Source organism: Podarcis erhardii (genome assembly GCF_964252035.2).
Source record: "Podarcis erhardii genome assembly, chromosome: 14".
NCBI lineage: Eukaryota > Metazoa > Chordata > Lepidosauria > Squamata > Lacertidae > Podarcis > Podarcis erhardii.
In genome coordinates, this window is record NC_138503.1 from 42,234,716 (window position 1) to 42,251,376 (window position 16,661).

The 16,661-nt window shown below is 44.8% G+C and overlaps 1 protein-coding gene across 3 annotated transcripts in view; it reads left to right on the forward strand.

Moving 5' to 3' along the window:
- Positions 1 to 5,505: 5,505 nt before the first annotated feature.
- PRKAR1B (protein kinase cAMP-dependent type I regulatory subunit beta) overlaps positions 5,506 to 16,661 on the forward strand; it is a 110,246-nt gene continuing 99,090 nt past the window's right edge. Inside the window, exons 1-2 of one of the 3 annotated variants that reach the window (XM_081839964.1) lie at positions 5,506 to 5,823; positions 7,440 to 7,643. In XM_081839964.1, coding sequence (XP_081696090.1) covers positions 7,467 to 7,643 — 177 coding nt within the window. In that variant the 5' untranslated portion in view covers positions 5,506 to 5,823; positions 7,440 to 7,466. The remainder of the gene's footprint in view (positions 5,824 to 7,439; positions 7,644 to 16,661) is intronic. The other 2 variants (XM_081839965.1, XM_081839963.1) reach the window with 2 other exon arrangements.

The window sequence follows — 16,661 nt, forward strand, 5'->3', positions numbered from 1 at the left end:
TAAGGGAAGGCGGCGGCTAGGCCCGTTGCTAAGGGCCCCGACGCGGCTTCGCGGCCGCCGGCCGGGTTTGTTTACGGCGCCCGGCGACGTGCTTTACGGCAGGGGCCGGAAAGCGAGGACGCGGCTTGGCGTCAAGAGGAGGAGGGGGGGGTGCGCGCGGGCTTGCTAAAGGGGCGCTAACTAAACTCAATAAGCAAGGGTCGCTGCCTGAGCTCTTAGGCTTTTCTGCTACTAAGTTGCCGCGAAGCAGCTTACGAGAGAACCCTAAAGCAACACAAAAGCGACGAGTCAAAAAATAAAATGCACTGCAATTCATAATTCCAGTTACAGATAGGTAGCCGTGTTGGTCTGCCATAGTCAAAACAAAAAAAATTCCTTCCAGTAGCACCTTAAAGACCAACTAAGTTAGTTCTTGGTATGAGCTTTCGTGTGCATGCACACGAAAGCTCATACCAAGAACTAACTTAGTTGGTCTTTAAGGTGCTACTGGAAGGAATTTTTTTTGTTTTGCAATTCATAATGTTGTCGTTGTTGGCATTTGTCTGCCTCAAGCGACAGTGCACGTCTTGAGGGTGAAGGCAAAGACACCCCAAGCACTTCTGCCAAGCACTAATTCATTTCTGGTTCCATCCAAGAAGAGCCCAGGGGAGTTCACCCAATGTCAATGGTTACTGAATTATTCTTGTCTTGAGAGACAATGGAATGTGGCGCTGGGGTGAAGCCAAAGCTCTGTGTTAACGGCAGCAAAGTGACCTCCTTGGGACGCAAGCCTTGGTAGTGTGTCTGGAGGTCCTGGGCTGCCAGACCACAAGACCCTCAGTCTCACTGATGTGGTCCAAAGGAAAGCAGAGCAATACATTTGGCTGTAGGAGTTGCTGGAAGGAGGCGTACAAGGCTCCATGCAAGGTCTTGGGACAGCAAGGCAAGTGTGTGCCTTCGCACAGCGTTTTGTGTGCCCAAGTGGGAGTATGGTTAATGTGAGCAGCAAGTGGACCCTCAGCATTCTTACTAGCAAAGCAGAGATTCTACTAGCAAATAAAAGGAGAATAGCTTTATATTCAAATGACAGATAAGAAAGCACTTTCCCTTTACTTTTTCACTCATTCGTTCATGATTTTATTTGCCTTTTCCCCACACACGCTGAAAAAATCATACTCAAAGCTGCTTATGACAGAGAAAGCAGGGAAAAGCAGTGCAAAAGCAAGTTCACAATGAAACAAAAGCAAATGTAACAACATACCAAAACATACACACGCGATTTAAGTTCTATAAATATAACAAGATTACATTAACAACATTACTCCACCTGTAAATAGCAAAAATAACAAGGGAGCTGGACGGTTTCCCCTTGGTCCTAAAAATACCCCTTGGTCCTAAAAACAGACCCTCCCCTGCAGCAATTTGCAAGGCCTCATAAAGGCAAGGAGTGAGATAGCTGGAAACACCACTCCCATGCTGTTGCTTTCATGTTTACAGTAGAATCATAGAATAGAATAGAATCATAGAGTTGGAAGAGACCACAAGGGCCATCGAGTCCAACCCCCTGCCAAGCAGGAAACACCATCAGAGCACTCCTGACATATGGTTGTCAAGCCTCTGCTTAAAGACCTCCAAAGAAGGAGACTCCACCACACTCCTTGGCAGCAAATTCCACTGTCGAACAGCTCTTACTGTCAGGAAGTTCTTCCTAATGTTTAGGTGGAATCTTCTTTCTTGTAGTTTGGAACCATTGCTCCGTGTCCGCTTCTCTGGAGCAGCAGAAAACAACCTTTCTCCCTCCTCTATGTGGCATCCTTTTATATATTTGAACATGGCTATCATATCACCCCTTAACCTCCTCTTCTCCAGGCTAAACATGCCCAGCTCCCTTAGCCGTTCCTCATAAGGCATCGTTTCCAGGCCTTTGACCATTTTGGTTGCCCTCCTCTGGACACGTTCCAGTTTGTCAGTGTCCTTCTTGAACTGTGGTGCCCAGCAATTTATTATCCCAAATTTTAACCTTATTATCATTAACCCAATTTAAAAATATTTTCCCATCTCCTAAGATCGACCTATTCCCTTCCGCGCGTTCCCCCCTTTAATATACATAATAGATTAAAATATAATAAAATAAAATATGATTTTACACCCTTTGGATTCCAAATTTCCCTCCCCCTTTTCCTGGTTACGTTCCCCATATTAATCAACATCTGATGTCTTCCTGGAGCTCCCACATTTATTTAAACCATAGTCCTTTACCAGTCTTCTTTAATTTTAAATGTCCAATCTTGGAAGGAGTCTATCTCAAAAAGGCCCATTTTTTCCATCCAGATTTTAATATACTTGGGAGTAAAAACTCCAATTTTATTTCTTAAACCTTTCAAATCTGGATGTCCCAAATGTTCCCACTTCCAACTTTGTCCAATTCTTATTATTCTTGTTGTTCTTGTTAATCTCTCTCCTCTTTCTTTTCCTGTTTTCCTGCACAAATGTTCTAATTCCAAAAGCTTCTAAATTCCACTGCAGAGGCTCTGTTATTCAGGAACGAAACATGATGCCAAGTCCCTTCCATTCTTCAATAGATAAGTCTATTGTCTACTTTAGTGTGTAAACCTCTGTAGCCAAAATAGTGTTCCATTTCTGCAGTTTCCCAGGAGATAAAAAGTTCTGTCAAATTCGATGCCAACAACTTGTAATATCCTTCGGCTCCTCTAGGTGGATTGTAGTAACTCAGTTCCCTTCCAGATCACGTCTACCAGTCAAAGTAACTTATTATTCCTTGTTTTAAACATTTTGTATCCAATTTGTAACAAATATAACCGGCAAAGTCCTCGTAACACAGTTCTCATTTTTGTTCTTCTGCTTTGACAGCTCTTTGACAGCTGTCAAAACCTCTCCTTGTCTTCTCCCGGCGCTCTAACTAAAACGCTCCCAGGTTCCGGGGGGCGGGGGTTGCTTTTTGATTAAATTCCACTTTTCTCCTCCAGCTCAATCTTATAGTTTTCCATCGCGAAATTTCATAACTTTATCAAAATAGGGTTGCGCTCAATCTTAGATGTTGAGTCCTTTACTTTAGCTCCTCTACAACGGGGGGGGGGGCTGACTTCCTTTTTACGCCTCCCCCGCTCGTTCCGAATTCTTTAAAAAATTCTCGCCTTTTTTAATCCAAGTTCCGATTACTCACGGGTTATGCTTTTAAGTCCAAATTTCCAATAGAAGAAGTCAGCGCTCTCCGTCGAATGGCATGCAGCTTCGCTCGGCAGGGGAAGCGGAGGACTCAAAGCACCACCACCACCCCCCCGTCACCCGTTCCGTAGCCTTTAAAAAGGCTCCTTCGCGGGTCGGGGGGGCTCAAAGGGTGCCAGCCGAGTCACCATGTCCATGGGTTTCAGCGCCCATGGTTTTTAGGGGTCCCCGCGTCGCCGGCGCGGTAGGACCCAGCCCCTGCCGAGCAGGCTCCCTCCGGAGCTCGGAGGGAGTCCGCCATTCGGCGATGGCGCCAACCCGGAAGTTTGAATTACCACAACATTAGGGGTGGACATATCAGGACACAGAAAGGGCCAAAAAAGATGGGTTACTCATGATGTTCAGAACCAGCTCCTATTTGCCTCTGCCAGCATAGCTAGTGATGATGGGAGCTGTAGTGCAGCAACAGCTGGGAGGGTCACAGGCTCCCCCTCTCTGACTTAAAATATCAGATATGTTGTTTTGATGTATGCTTTGACCATCTTTGTCAGTGAAGAAGAAGGTGGTCATTGTGGTAAGAACCACCTTTTAACCCTAGCTTGGCTTCTCTTATCCATGCCATGATAGCCTCCTGTTTGGATTACTGCAATACATTGAATATGGATGGGTCTACTTCTGAAGAGGGCCCAGAAATTTCATTTCATTCAGAACACAGATGCAAGATTGCCAGCTGAGACAGAGTGGTACAATTTGTTTATATATGTCTATGTATTTTGCAGAACATGTAGACCGCTAAACATCAAAATACCCAAGCAGTGTACAATAAAAAAGTGAAATAACAATGAAATATAAAAAAAAACATAATGAAACAGATTTCAGACATAAGAAATGTGTTCAAATGTGGCAAGGGCAGTGAGGTCCTCAGCCCATTGCAAAACAGGTGGTGGATGTTTATCCTTCCAGCTCAAAGTAGAAGTCTCAGCAACCATAAAGGCTCACAAAATCTACTTAGTGGTTTTGCCATTAATCCCCATACTACAGGAATGTAATTTAAAACATTTGCAAATTTCAAGGATTTTGCCAATAAAAGAACCAACCTGGATAACTTCAGACTAAAAAGAAAATGTCACTGGGCATGCTCTCATTATATGCTTCAGTGGGATATTTCTAGCATTACACCTCCAGTATCTTTCTGTATTACACAGTGCCTTCCAGTAAAAATATTGTGCAGGCCAGTATACATTAAACATCAGTTTTTGCTGGATCAATGGCAAATTTAAGTCATAAAAATGCATCCCTGTCACCCCTCTTTTCTTCATTTTGGCAGCTTGGTTTTGGGAGAAGGAGAACTGTCGCTACCATTAAGCAACAGGGAGTTAGAAATCCCTGGTCATCTGCTACAAATCACGTCCCTGGTGCATAGCTGTCAACGTTTCCCTGTTTTTAAGGCAAATTCCCTTATTCCGAATAGGATTCCTCGCAAGAAAAGGGAAAAGTTGACAGCTATACCCTGGTGTTAGCTGTCGCCTGAACCCTTTTAACTCATGACGCCAAGAACTGAACCTGGGACCTTCTGCATGAAAAGCCTATGTTCTACCACTGAGCTATAGTCCTTCATGTATGGGAAGTGTATTATAGTGCACAATCTGTTCACAAGCGACCCAGATGAGCATATGTACAATACATTAGTCTTCAGGACATATTATAGGTCACAGCCTGACCTAGGATGAGTCACAGCAGCAGCACTGCCACCATACAATTGTACAGTGAAATAAAAAAAAAATAGTCCCTAAATATATGCTTCAGCTACAGGTGGATACCAGGTCTGAAAAGACAGACAGAGGCCAACAAAAGTCAAAGTCCAGGGGGTTATGATGTCTATCGGTTTCCTCTTCTTTAGGCTCAGGGTTTCCCCTTGCAGAACCTGGGAGGTAGGAAGATGGTGGGGAGCAAAACTAGATTTAGTGTGTTTTGCCTGCCATTGGCTCTAGCTACATTAGCCATCAGCTCTGTCTCCAGCCGCTGCTGGGCTCATTGCCTTCTGCCCTACTAGTCTCAACAGGGACTAAATCCTTGCTTCTTTAAGCCATCACCCCAGATGCTTGCCTCTCTATCGTGCCCCAGTTCTCCCCTACCTGTTCCATTTTGGGTGAGTTTTAAATAACAGCAGCAACATCATCATCCCCCAAGCAAGTGACTGGACTAACATAACCACAAGCATCGCACAGGGCCTGGAGCATGTTCCTTCCTAGCCTGTGTGTGTGTGTGTGTGTGTGTGTGTGTGTGTGTGTTTTTCTCTCCATGCAGGAGGGAGGCTGAACTTGCCTATGACTGACAGCCAGCTGGGACTTCCTGTGTGTGTGGGTTTGCTGCTGCTAGCGCAACAGAGCCTTAACGCTTTGTGTGCAAGAGGAATAAGAAAAGGGGGGGAATCAAAACACAGGCAGGCAGACAAATCTGGGGGTGGATAAGTAGAGGGGAATCTCTTTTGCCGGTGCTTTTCTGAAAGCACACGGAGGAGTGGAAAGGGGGATTCACGAGCAGCCAGCCAGCCGCTGGAGGAGGAAGAGGAGGAGGCTGCACTGCGGAATAACGGGAGCTAAAAGAGGAAGAGGTTTGTAGCTGCCGCTGCTGCTTGTCGCTGATCCAGCAACTCAGGTATTTAGCTATGGTCCCCTCTGGCATTGCACGCGCAGCCTGCTCTTGTCCCCCTAGCGCTATGGAGAGGGGATCTCTGATCTCTTCCCCCCACTCACCCTCCTCTCTCTCTCTCCATCCCTCCTTCCTCCCTTGCTTGCTTTTGGCAGCTGTTCCCCCAGCAACAATGGCTGAGAGAATTAATTCAGCACAAAGGGCTGTTGCTGATGGAGACGGTGGAAGAGGGAGGGGAGAAGAGGATGAAGGACACCCCTCCTTCTCCATCGAGAGCGAGAAAGAGGGAGAGAGAGAGACTGCGATGGTGCTTTGTTGGGGGATATAAGGAGGCATTGGGAATGCTTGGGGAGACAGCCTTTCCCCATGTATAAATCAAACCCCAGCAAGGGATGAGGATGTTGGCTGACTGCAACCCTCAGTCTGAATCACTCACAGTGTTAAGAGATGTTGCTCTTTTGGGAAGCATGCACAAGGAAGGGGAGGAGGTTCCCCTCGCTGCGCAGCTCTTAAGGCTGTGCAATTTTATTTATTTGTTGCTCCCTTTTTCGGTTTCCTCCCAAATTTTAATCTTCTTCCAGTGATTTGAGATTCAGTTTGACAAGAGATTGGACCTGCCATTCCTCCTCTCTTAGAAGTCTTGTGGGGATCACCTTCCAAAAATATGTGATGTCAGGTCCTCCGCCAATGGGGGATCTGTGCATGCAAAACACATCCAAATCTTGGACTTACGCTTACCTAAAGAGAGGGAAATGCAATCAGTGATTGACACCGCACAGTCCGCTCTCTTGTTTGCACATCCCGATCAATCTCAGTTGCAGTTCGAACACGTGTCCTTTTATTTTGGATGAGCTTGGTGTCTGAAACGCATTGACTGGAGGAATGGGTCATTCACCCTCTTGTTTGCTTTGATGAAAGAGGAGTGCTGGTTTATTGTCTTTCACTAACAAATATTGTTTCCTTGAGATATTGTTCTGCACTAATATCTAGAACCATAAATACACACATAAAAAGGTGTGGAGGTGCTATTCTCTGTACCACATTTGCTGGGGAATGAACTGAACAGTTCAGGATTTGACAAGGAATAGTATGCAATGGTTTCTTTGGAATTTGCAGAGAGAGGAAAGGAAATAGCATTGGGGTGTTCTTTATGCCAAAAGGCTAAGCCACCAACTCACCAGGTCCATTAGATAAAGATCAGTTTCCCCAAAACCAGTGTCTAACAATTATTATGAAAAAAATATTTAATAGCAAACCAGTCTAGTGCAGGCAGAGCTAGGATATTTTTTGCTCCATGATGCAGAAGGGGCAGAAGATTATGTAGAAAGATCATTTTCACTTTTTGGGGGGGAGGGGGGTAAACTTCTAATGAAGAGCCTACGACTTATAACACACTGAACATTTAAGGACTGCTACATTGTAGGTTTGCTATTCAAGTCTTTTGGGTGAGAACATGCAATGTATATTCTATGTTGCTATGTTGCTGATTTGATAGGACTGAGATACTGAAAGTTACTTTTTGCCCAGTATTTGAAAAATTGATTTCTGTCCAGTTTTGTACACCTGAAGACTTTGGAGAATGGCTTATGCTTCTTTAAACACCATGCCGTTTTCTCACCCAGGTTTGTTGTCTGCTTACAGTCACAAAGATGGCTGCTTCTTCCTCTTGCAATGTGGAAGACGACGAGAGCCTGAAGGGATGTGAACGCTACGTTCAGAAGCATAACATCCAGCAGATTCTGAAAGAGTGCATTGTCAACCTCTGCATAGCAAAACCTGACCGGCCGATGAAGTTCTTGCGAGAACATTTTGAGAAACTGGAGAAGGTCAGTGATTGTCGAATATGCACAGGGGCAAAGGGCACAAATGTAACAGCAGGGCAAAATCAAAGATACTTCCAGTATTTAGGAAGCTGCTTGTTATTGACTGAGACCCTTGGTCTGTCTAGCTCTGTGATGTTTACATCATGGGAAGGTGTGAGGTGGTGGTGTTGTGGGCCTGAACTACAGGTCTTTCCTAGCAACCTCTATACATCCTGTTTCGGGTTGGGGGAGAAATTCTATTCATTTTAAAGTGAAACTACATATTCTACACTTTCTGAGTCAGTATATGAACCAGAACAAAGCCATCCTTTGAAATTTGCATTTCTCCAAATTTTCAGTACAGTTTTCTGGCCAAGTAATGTGCACAAGAACGCAAATGGTGGGAGTAAAGTGTGCATAGAAAGGCATATATTCGTGAAAGTAACATGCAGAATGCATTACATTTGTTGAAATTGCTTGCAAAAACATATTTGGTTGCGCACCAAAAGGTGTGTATTAGGAGAAATTTCACAACAGCACTGATGAATTTCCACGAGAGGGAAAAAGGAATTCACAAGCGGATGTGGAGATCTGGAGAACTGAAGCATGGGGAAATGAGAAACTGAAATGGACAGATTCGCCTATCCCTAATTCCTGCCCCTTCCTGCTTTTTATAAACAAAGGGAAATATTTGCTTACAGGCCGCTTGGCCGCTTTATCGTGTGTAGTGCTGAAACCTCGGCCACCCACCACCCTGATTTCCCAGAGGAATCTTTACATATAAATCAGAATATGCAAATTTCATGCCGAGTTATGTCCTTTGCTGTGGCCGATGCCAAGGGCTCCCACAAGTGGGGCAATCACTAAGCTTTGTGCGTACATCTACTGTGCAACGGTGTAAAACACCATTCATAGATGGTTCTAAGCTTTAGGTAGCACAGTCACAACATTATGATACAGTCATACCTCGGGATAAATACGCTTCAGGATGAATATTTTTGGGTTGCGCTCTGCGGCAACCTGGAAGTAACAGAGTGCGTTACTTCTGGGTTTTGCCGCGCGCGCATGTGCAGACGCTCAAAATGACGCCACATGCATGCGTGGAAGCGCAGAAACATGACCTGCGGATGCGCAGACGCACGGACATGGGTTACGTTCACTTCGGGATGCGAATGGGGCTCTGGAACAGATCCCGTTCGCATCCTGAGGTACCACAGTAGTACCTTGGGTAAAGTACTTAATTCGTTCCAGAGGTCCGTTCTTAACCTAAAACTGTTCTTAACCTCTGCCGCTGCACGATTTCTGTTCTCATCCTGAAGCAAAGTTCTGAACCCAAGGTACTATTTCTGGGTTAGCGGAGTCTGTAACCTGAAGCGTATGTAACCTGAGGTGTATGTAATCCGAGGTACCACTGTATAAGCCTCTAAGTTAGTGGGGATCAGGGATACCCACAGCTTTCGGGCTCTTGTCCTTGAAACTGGGAAATGTCAGCAGACTCTCTGCTGGATGCAAGAATGGGACTGTCCTCTCTGGATTCTTTGTCCAGACCTTGGGACATGCTGCTGAGGAGCCTGGTGTGGGGGAGATAAAACTGTAGCTATCTGAAAGCAACCAGCCAACTTCCAGCATTCGAAATGATAGAGAGTTTATTTTGGTAAAGAACAGTGATTAAAGAAGGGGGACAGAGATAAGCAGAGTACAAGATAAAATAAAACGTAAACTTAGATCTAGCTAGCCTAACACTTTCAGCAAACAACAGCGTTCAACTGGCAAGACTGGCATAAGCAGGAATGGTCAAGATTTTTATTCATAGTTTATATGTAAGATTTCTTGCCTGCCCTTCACCGTTAAGGTCCCAGGGTGGGTTGCTACAGTATAAAATACAGTTATAAACACAGATAAAACAGTTACAGGTATTTAAAAAAAGCCAAGAAAAAGCATTCAAAAACTGAACAGTATACATCCAGCAAATGAGGAGGGTCCCACAAAGCAAAATACTCACCAGAGACCAAGGTAAAGAGGTATCTTTGTGGTAGACGGCAAAAGGGAGATGTAAATGAGCCTTTGTGAGGAAGGAGTGCCACAATTTAGTGTCTGCCACAGGTAATGCCCACTCCCAGACCAGCTTTCCCCACACTTCTGAGCATGGGCGTACCAGGATTTATTTGAGTGGGGGCAAGCATTGTGTTTTTTTGGGGGCAGAACAGAGTTATCTGTGGTGCAATTGGTCAGCTAGTTAAGCATTTTTATTTATTTGATTGGGAGGGCAGCTGCACACCCTGGCTATGCCCATGCTTCTGGGGCTGGTGGAAGTATCCTGCAGACCTTCTTCATGCCTGAAGACCAGCAGAGGAGGCCCTCTTGGGAGTTCCACCACCCTCAGAAGTTCAGGGGGGGGGTTGGGGTGGCTCAGGAGAGGGCATTCCTTGTGGCAACTCTTAGCTAGCAGAACTCTCTCCCCAGAGAGGTGTGTCTGGCACCTTTCTTATATAGTTTCCCACCACATGCTGAAGATACATATTTTTACCCTGGCCTTTGACCCTTGAGATATGTCTTTTCAGCACCTACCCCATTTCTGTGACTGGAATTTGTTTTAACTGTTTTTTAATTATTGGATTTTAAATTGCTGTAACTTGCCTTGGGACCTTATGGTGAAGGATGGGTAAGGAACAACAACAACAACAATTTCAGAGAGCCACTGTGGTGGTTTAGTGGATAGAGTGTAGGACTAGGACATGGGACAAGAGGGTTCAAATCCCCACCTGCCAGGTGACCTCAGGACAGTCACTTCCTCTCAGCCTAACCTACCTCACAGGGTTGCTCTAGTGATTAAGAGGGGGACACCAATTATGCCACCTTGATCTCCTTGGAGGAAAAGGTGGGATATTGTTATTATTCATAGTAATGAGAATCATACCAAATGAGTCTCCTTTGCTGATCTTAACATGCAAGAGGGCCTGTGGGGATGAAGGTGGTCTTTCAGATATTTGGGGCCTAAGTTGTTCTGGTGAAGACGAAAACGAGTTAAAATCACCTCACGTACGCTTGGGTGCAGAGGGGTCGGTAAGAGAAGCCTAACTCATAGAGAGAGGACTGTGGGGCAGCCTGAGGCAGACCAAGCGCACAGGAAACCTTCTGAGATGCTTGCTTGGCTCGGAGGTGATCATTGCTTTAAGGGAATGAAAGAAGAGAAAATCAGAAGGATCATCTTTTGTGTTCCTGTTGAGCAGAGTTAACTAAAGAATGAACTATCATGTTTTGGGAGGGGGGGAGCAGTTGCTTGAGATGTGTGCATCCCAGATATCCCCAACCTTTGGCCCTCTAGATGTTTTGGACTACAATTTCCCATCATCCCTGACCACTGGTCCTGTTAGCTAGGGATCATGGGAGTTGTAGGCCAAAACATCTGGAGGGTCAGGGATGCCTGGTCTATCCAGTCTTTCAGTGATGAAGTCTTTCAAATAAGGAAAGATGCAGAAGGAGAGGTGAGATTTTGTGCAGGCCCTTTTGACACCTGAATCTGAATCTTGCTTGGATACCTCTGTGACGATTTAATTGCAAGGCCTTTGGAAGAGGATTAGACAAATTCACAGAGAGCAAGGCTATCAATGGTGCTGTAACGCTGAGCTCCTGCACCTGTTGCATTGTCATATATGCCAAAGGACATAGGACAGATCCCGAGATGTGCAGTTTGGCTTATATTACTGACCTAGACAAGATCATTGTTTGCTGTTTTATTCAATTTATGCTGCGCTTTTCAACTGAGGTTGATTTCCAAACCAAGAAGATCTTTAATAAAAATACAATTTAAAAAAACACCTGAGGTTGATTTCCAAGAGGAATTACAATTAAAATTGGTATGTGTGTATGTAGAAATGATCAGCCATATCAGTTTCAGTTCTTAGTTTCAAGTCTGAAATTTAGTTCTCCACATTTCTGCAGCAATTTGCATTTTTCTTTTTAAAATCCTAATTAACATTTGAGTGCAAATGTTAACGTTTGAGTGCAAAATTATTCTTAATAAACGTATTTTTGTATGCGGTTTCAACTAATGTCCATATTCTGGCAAGCAACTTGCCATAACATAATGCATTTCTGTATGTTATTTTTCAACAATAGTTTCATTGCGTGAGAGAGAGCTCAGTCAGTAGAGCATGTCGTGGGTTTGAGCCCTACGTTGGCCAAAAATATCCCACATTGCAGGGGGTTGGGCCAGATGACCCTTAGGGTCCCTTCCAACATTACAATTCTGTGATCCCGTGTCTTGTGGGAGAGGTACATGTTCTATAACAATTTTATGCACATTTCCCCCAATATATGTATTTTTTTAAAACAAACAAACAAACAAACAAACAAACAAACATTGTTTGTTTGGAACACTGTACCACAACATTTGCAGAAGCTGAATTTTGAAGGATGGCTGTTTTTCACTACTTGTATTGTTTCAGAAAGTGCAAATTAAGTCGTTTTGCCTTTAAATGTGCACTGAGCCACTGTTCTTCCCCCATCCCTCTGTGTGTGGCATTCTCCTCTGGCTCTTGGCCGTTGGTGATTCAGTCCAGGCTCTTTGCTGGGGTGTGGGGAGAGCAGAAGGAGCTGGTGGTTCCCCCCCCCCCCCCGGCCTGGCTGAAGGGTAAAGATGCTAAGGTACTTTGTCTCCAACCAGGAAGTGTGGTTGTGCAGAGACACTCAAGATGGTTGAGCAAAGACTCTAAAAGTGTGCAGGGTTTTAATGCAGGTTCTGAAACCTCGTCATTTGGTCTGCCTCTTGGTTGTGTAGCTCACCTTCCCCTCTCATATGCGATGCCAGTGGGTGAGTGTTTTGTATATAACGCATCATAATAATAATCTACTGTTCCGTCGTGTTTCCAAAACACATTTTGAAATGTGCCAAAGGCAAAGTTTCACCTTCAGTACATGAGAAAGAAGCTTTGTGTCTTAAGGCTTGGCTTCTTGTCAACAAGGAACAATGCAAGCTTGGCTAAATTATGGATACGTACATTTAAAAGATGTTCTTTCCTTTTCTCCTCAGTTATTAATATCTTCTAAAAGTGTGGCAGTATGGTGGAGGTCAGAAGAGAGCCCACCGCAGTTCTCTTCCAAAATTCAGCTTATAAAAAGAGGCCCATTGTGGGCCCAATGAGTAGGTTTTACACAAATTCAGACCATGCATTGAAAACACTCTTCTACAACTTTAAGAGCCATGGCTTATGGGAAGTGCTGATAGCAATTCTCAGCACCTTTAACAAACTACAGTTCCCAGAATTCTTTGGGGGAAGCCATGGTCCTTAAAATGGCATGAGTGCTTCAGGATTATGGTATGGATGTGGCCACAATGTGATGGGGGAATTAGGTCTTGAGCTTGCCTTGTCAGACTCTGAAGTTGAGGGTAGGCAGGCAGGCCTCTCAGATAACTGTGGGCTGTCAGCTGAGTTAAAGCATGCACAGAGACAGGCCAGCCCAAAGCCAGAAATCTGACTGAGCAGAGGAAGAAACAGGTGGACTTCCCCATAAGAACTTCAAGTCAGGAGTGGCTGGTGCCCATTGATACTGGTAGGGCAGGAGGCCAACAGTAGGGGGAGCTATAGCCAATGACAGAAAAGCCAACTAATTCTAGCTAGGTCCCCATTTTCCTGCCTGCTCAGTTCTATAAGTGCTCAGGGAAGGAAGGGAAGGGCTTCTGAGACCCAATTCAGCTGGCCACCATTGGTATAGACTTCTGTGCCTAGCAGTCACGCTCTGATTGAGTACTGGGATTTTACTGTGTTTTATTGCTATGTTCTTGCTTTTATCTGCTTTTTTAATGAAGTACTGACACCTCTCTCTCTCTCTATTTTACTGCCCATGGCTGCCATCTTGCACGTTAATCAAGATACAAGCACTGGCACCTCATTTTGTACCTCCCAAAAAAGCTTTGGTTGCACGTGTTGTTGTTTCATCTCATCCTTGGTGTTATTCCCTGACTGGCAAATATCTTTGAACTTTGATCATTCCTCTTGCCTGCCCGGATGGGCGACAGAGAGGAGCGTGTGAATGTATGTAGAAAACAATCTACCATACAGAGATGAAATTTACGTTAGTTGTGTTTCCCACTTTGCCTCTGTCCCCATTGATGACTGCCATGTGGCCTCAGAAGGGAATGTGACACTCAGTGAAAAAGGTTCTGTGCTTCTGAGGTAACTCACTAGGACACCTGGTGCTCCACTGGGGCTGCTCGGCCCATTTTCAACACAACACCTACTTGCCAGCGCTTGCTGGACCTGGAATTGGAGTCTCTGGCCCAGAGATCTGTGGCATCTTGGGCTTGAGGAGCTCTGGTTCAGTGGTGGACCACTGACCCTCAGCCTCTAGTCCTGTTTTCTTTCACCTTGGATATTGATGGACTACAACTCCCATCATCCCCAGCCAGCTTAGCCAATGGTCAGGGATGATGGGACTGCTTTAGTCCTGGAAATTGCCAGACTCTTGAGCTATGACTAGGGTGTCCTATCTTCTGTTTGAAAAATGTTGGAGAACTGCCTTCTATTTGAAGGGTGTCTACTCTGAGGTCAGCTTAAAGTCAAACACCCCTAAGAAGGGAGAACAGGTGTAGGACCTTGAAGTTAGCAGCACCTGGATAGCAGACTGAACAGGCACACAGGTTACCTGGTCACAGTGATATTATTATTGTTATTATTGTTATTGTTATTACTATTACTATTATTTTACTATTTATACCCCACTCATCTGGCTGGGTTTCCCCAACCACTCTGGTTGGCTCCCAACAGAATATTAAAAACACGACAAAGCATCAAACATTAAAAACTTCCCTAAACAGATGTCTTCTAAGAGCCAGATAGTTGTTTATTTCCTTGACATCTGATGGGATGGTGTTCCACAGGGCGGGTGCCACTACCGAGAAGGCCCTCTGCCTGGTTCCCCACTAGGATGGGGCGTATTGAATGCCTATTTAAATTGTAGTAATTATTTCCAATTATCTTCATCTTTACATGTAAACTAGTACATGCAACTGATAGGCAAATTGGTGTCCTGTTTTGTTCTCGCTAATTTTGGGAAATGGATAAGTGGCCCCCTTAGTCGTCAGGACATGCAGCCGGATTGGCCCCTGGGTGAGCCAGGAGGATTCCGTACTTTGGTGCCAAGTCTCCTAGTTTGATATCCCAGCAGTTCCCTTTCCCATCCAGCAGATGCTGGTGGCACAGTGAACCAGAGTAGGATTCTGACTCTGAAGCTCATGGTTTCCGCCATGTAGTCACAGGCAGCTGCTCCATTAGGGCAAAGGGGGCACTAACCCACTGGATTCAGTCTGCCCTCAGCTAGCCAGCACCTACCTGCCTGTTTTCTTACTTGCAATCGGTCGGCTCCGCCTATCATTGGTTCTGGCTCCGCCTCCTGTTGGTCATTTGCCTTCTGCCTTACCATTTCTAATAGGCACCAACCACCAAGACATTTTCTTGCTAACTTTTTCTGCGTTGGAGTTGTTGGCATCAGCTGAACTCAGACCCATCAACCTCTAAACTCAAGAGGGGACGGGTGATGTGTTGTTGTACAATCCTGCTTTAATCTTCAGCACAGCCAGAGTAGATTTGACCCCCCCACCCCCACCCTAATAGTTGCCACCTTCCCTTATTAGTGTCTTGATGTTTTGCAGAGCAAGCGTAGCCGTGTTTGCAGCTTAGCTTGACGTTACAGCTTAATGCATCATAAAAGCCATGTCTGCAGAGATGTGGGTATGAATTTTGCATGAAAAGCTTGCGTTTCAGGATGACGGCAGCTCTGTTCGGCTAAATGAGCTTTGAAGGATGGGGAATGTGCCTCCTTTGTGCTCGACAGTGAAGCAGTCGAGAGAAAACGGGGATGGAGGCTTTGAGAAGGTCACTGCTTGTGAAGGAAAGTGAGGATGGAAGCAGGAATGGAGCAAGAATATTCGCTAAGTAGATTTTACTAGAATCCTTGATAAGATGTGGCAACAGATTGTTTCAGAGGCAAGCATGGCCTGATTGTAACAAAACCTTAAGTGATTTACAAGAAATATTAAAATTACCAGCAAAGGCAGCTAAAAATAAGTTGTTAAAAGCATTTGTCTAAAAAATATATATCTCTGTCTAAAAACAATAATAAAACCAGCAACCAACTAAAGAGAGTTTTAAACATGTAAACATCTACATGTCTGGATAGTATTGCCCAGGCACAGGCAAACTCGGCCCTCCAGATGTTTTGGGACTACAACTCCCATCATCCCTAGCTAACAGGACCAGTGGTCAGGGATGATGGGAACTGTAGTCTCAAAACATCGGGCGAGCCGAGTTTGCCTATGCCTGGTATTGCCCAAACACAAATGTTTTAAGCAGGGGACAAAAAAAACAACAACCCATCACAGATGGGGCCAATGTGGCAGCACTGGGAAAGCATCACAGAGCAAACTAAAGCAGAGGAAATCCATCAGGAATGTGCTATTATTGTGCCAATAACATCTTGCAGGATACATCCACAATAAAACACCAGTCTGGGGCGAGTGGGAGCTCGCGGTTCCCTCATTGCAAGAAGCGAAGTTACAGGGAACCAGGCAGAGGGCCTTCTCGGTAGTGGCGCCTGCCCTGTGGAACGCCCTCCCACCAGATGTCAAGAAAATAAGCTATCTGACTTTTAGAAGACATCTGAAGGCAGCTCTGTTTAGGGCAGTTTTTAATGTTTGAAGTTTTGTTCTGTTTTTAGTCCTCTGTTGGGAACTGCCCAGAGTGGCTGGGGAAACCCAGCCAGATGGGCGGGGTAGAAATAATAAATTTATTATTATTATTATTATTATTATTATTATTATTATTATTATTATTATTTACTTGCACAGGCATTGTGATATTTGGAAGTGTGCAGCACAAGACATTTGAACCAGAGCAATGTGGCTATAGTCAAGGGAAATTAAAAAACAAAAGCCAGCCCTGGTTATATATCCCAAATATCTTGCACAAACCACAGCAGAGTAATCCTTCTGGAAGACAGTTTGTTGATGATGAGCTGAAAGTTAATATATGAAGACAACCAATC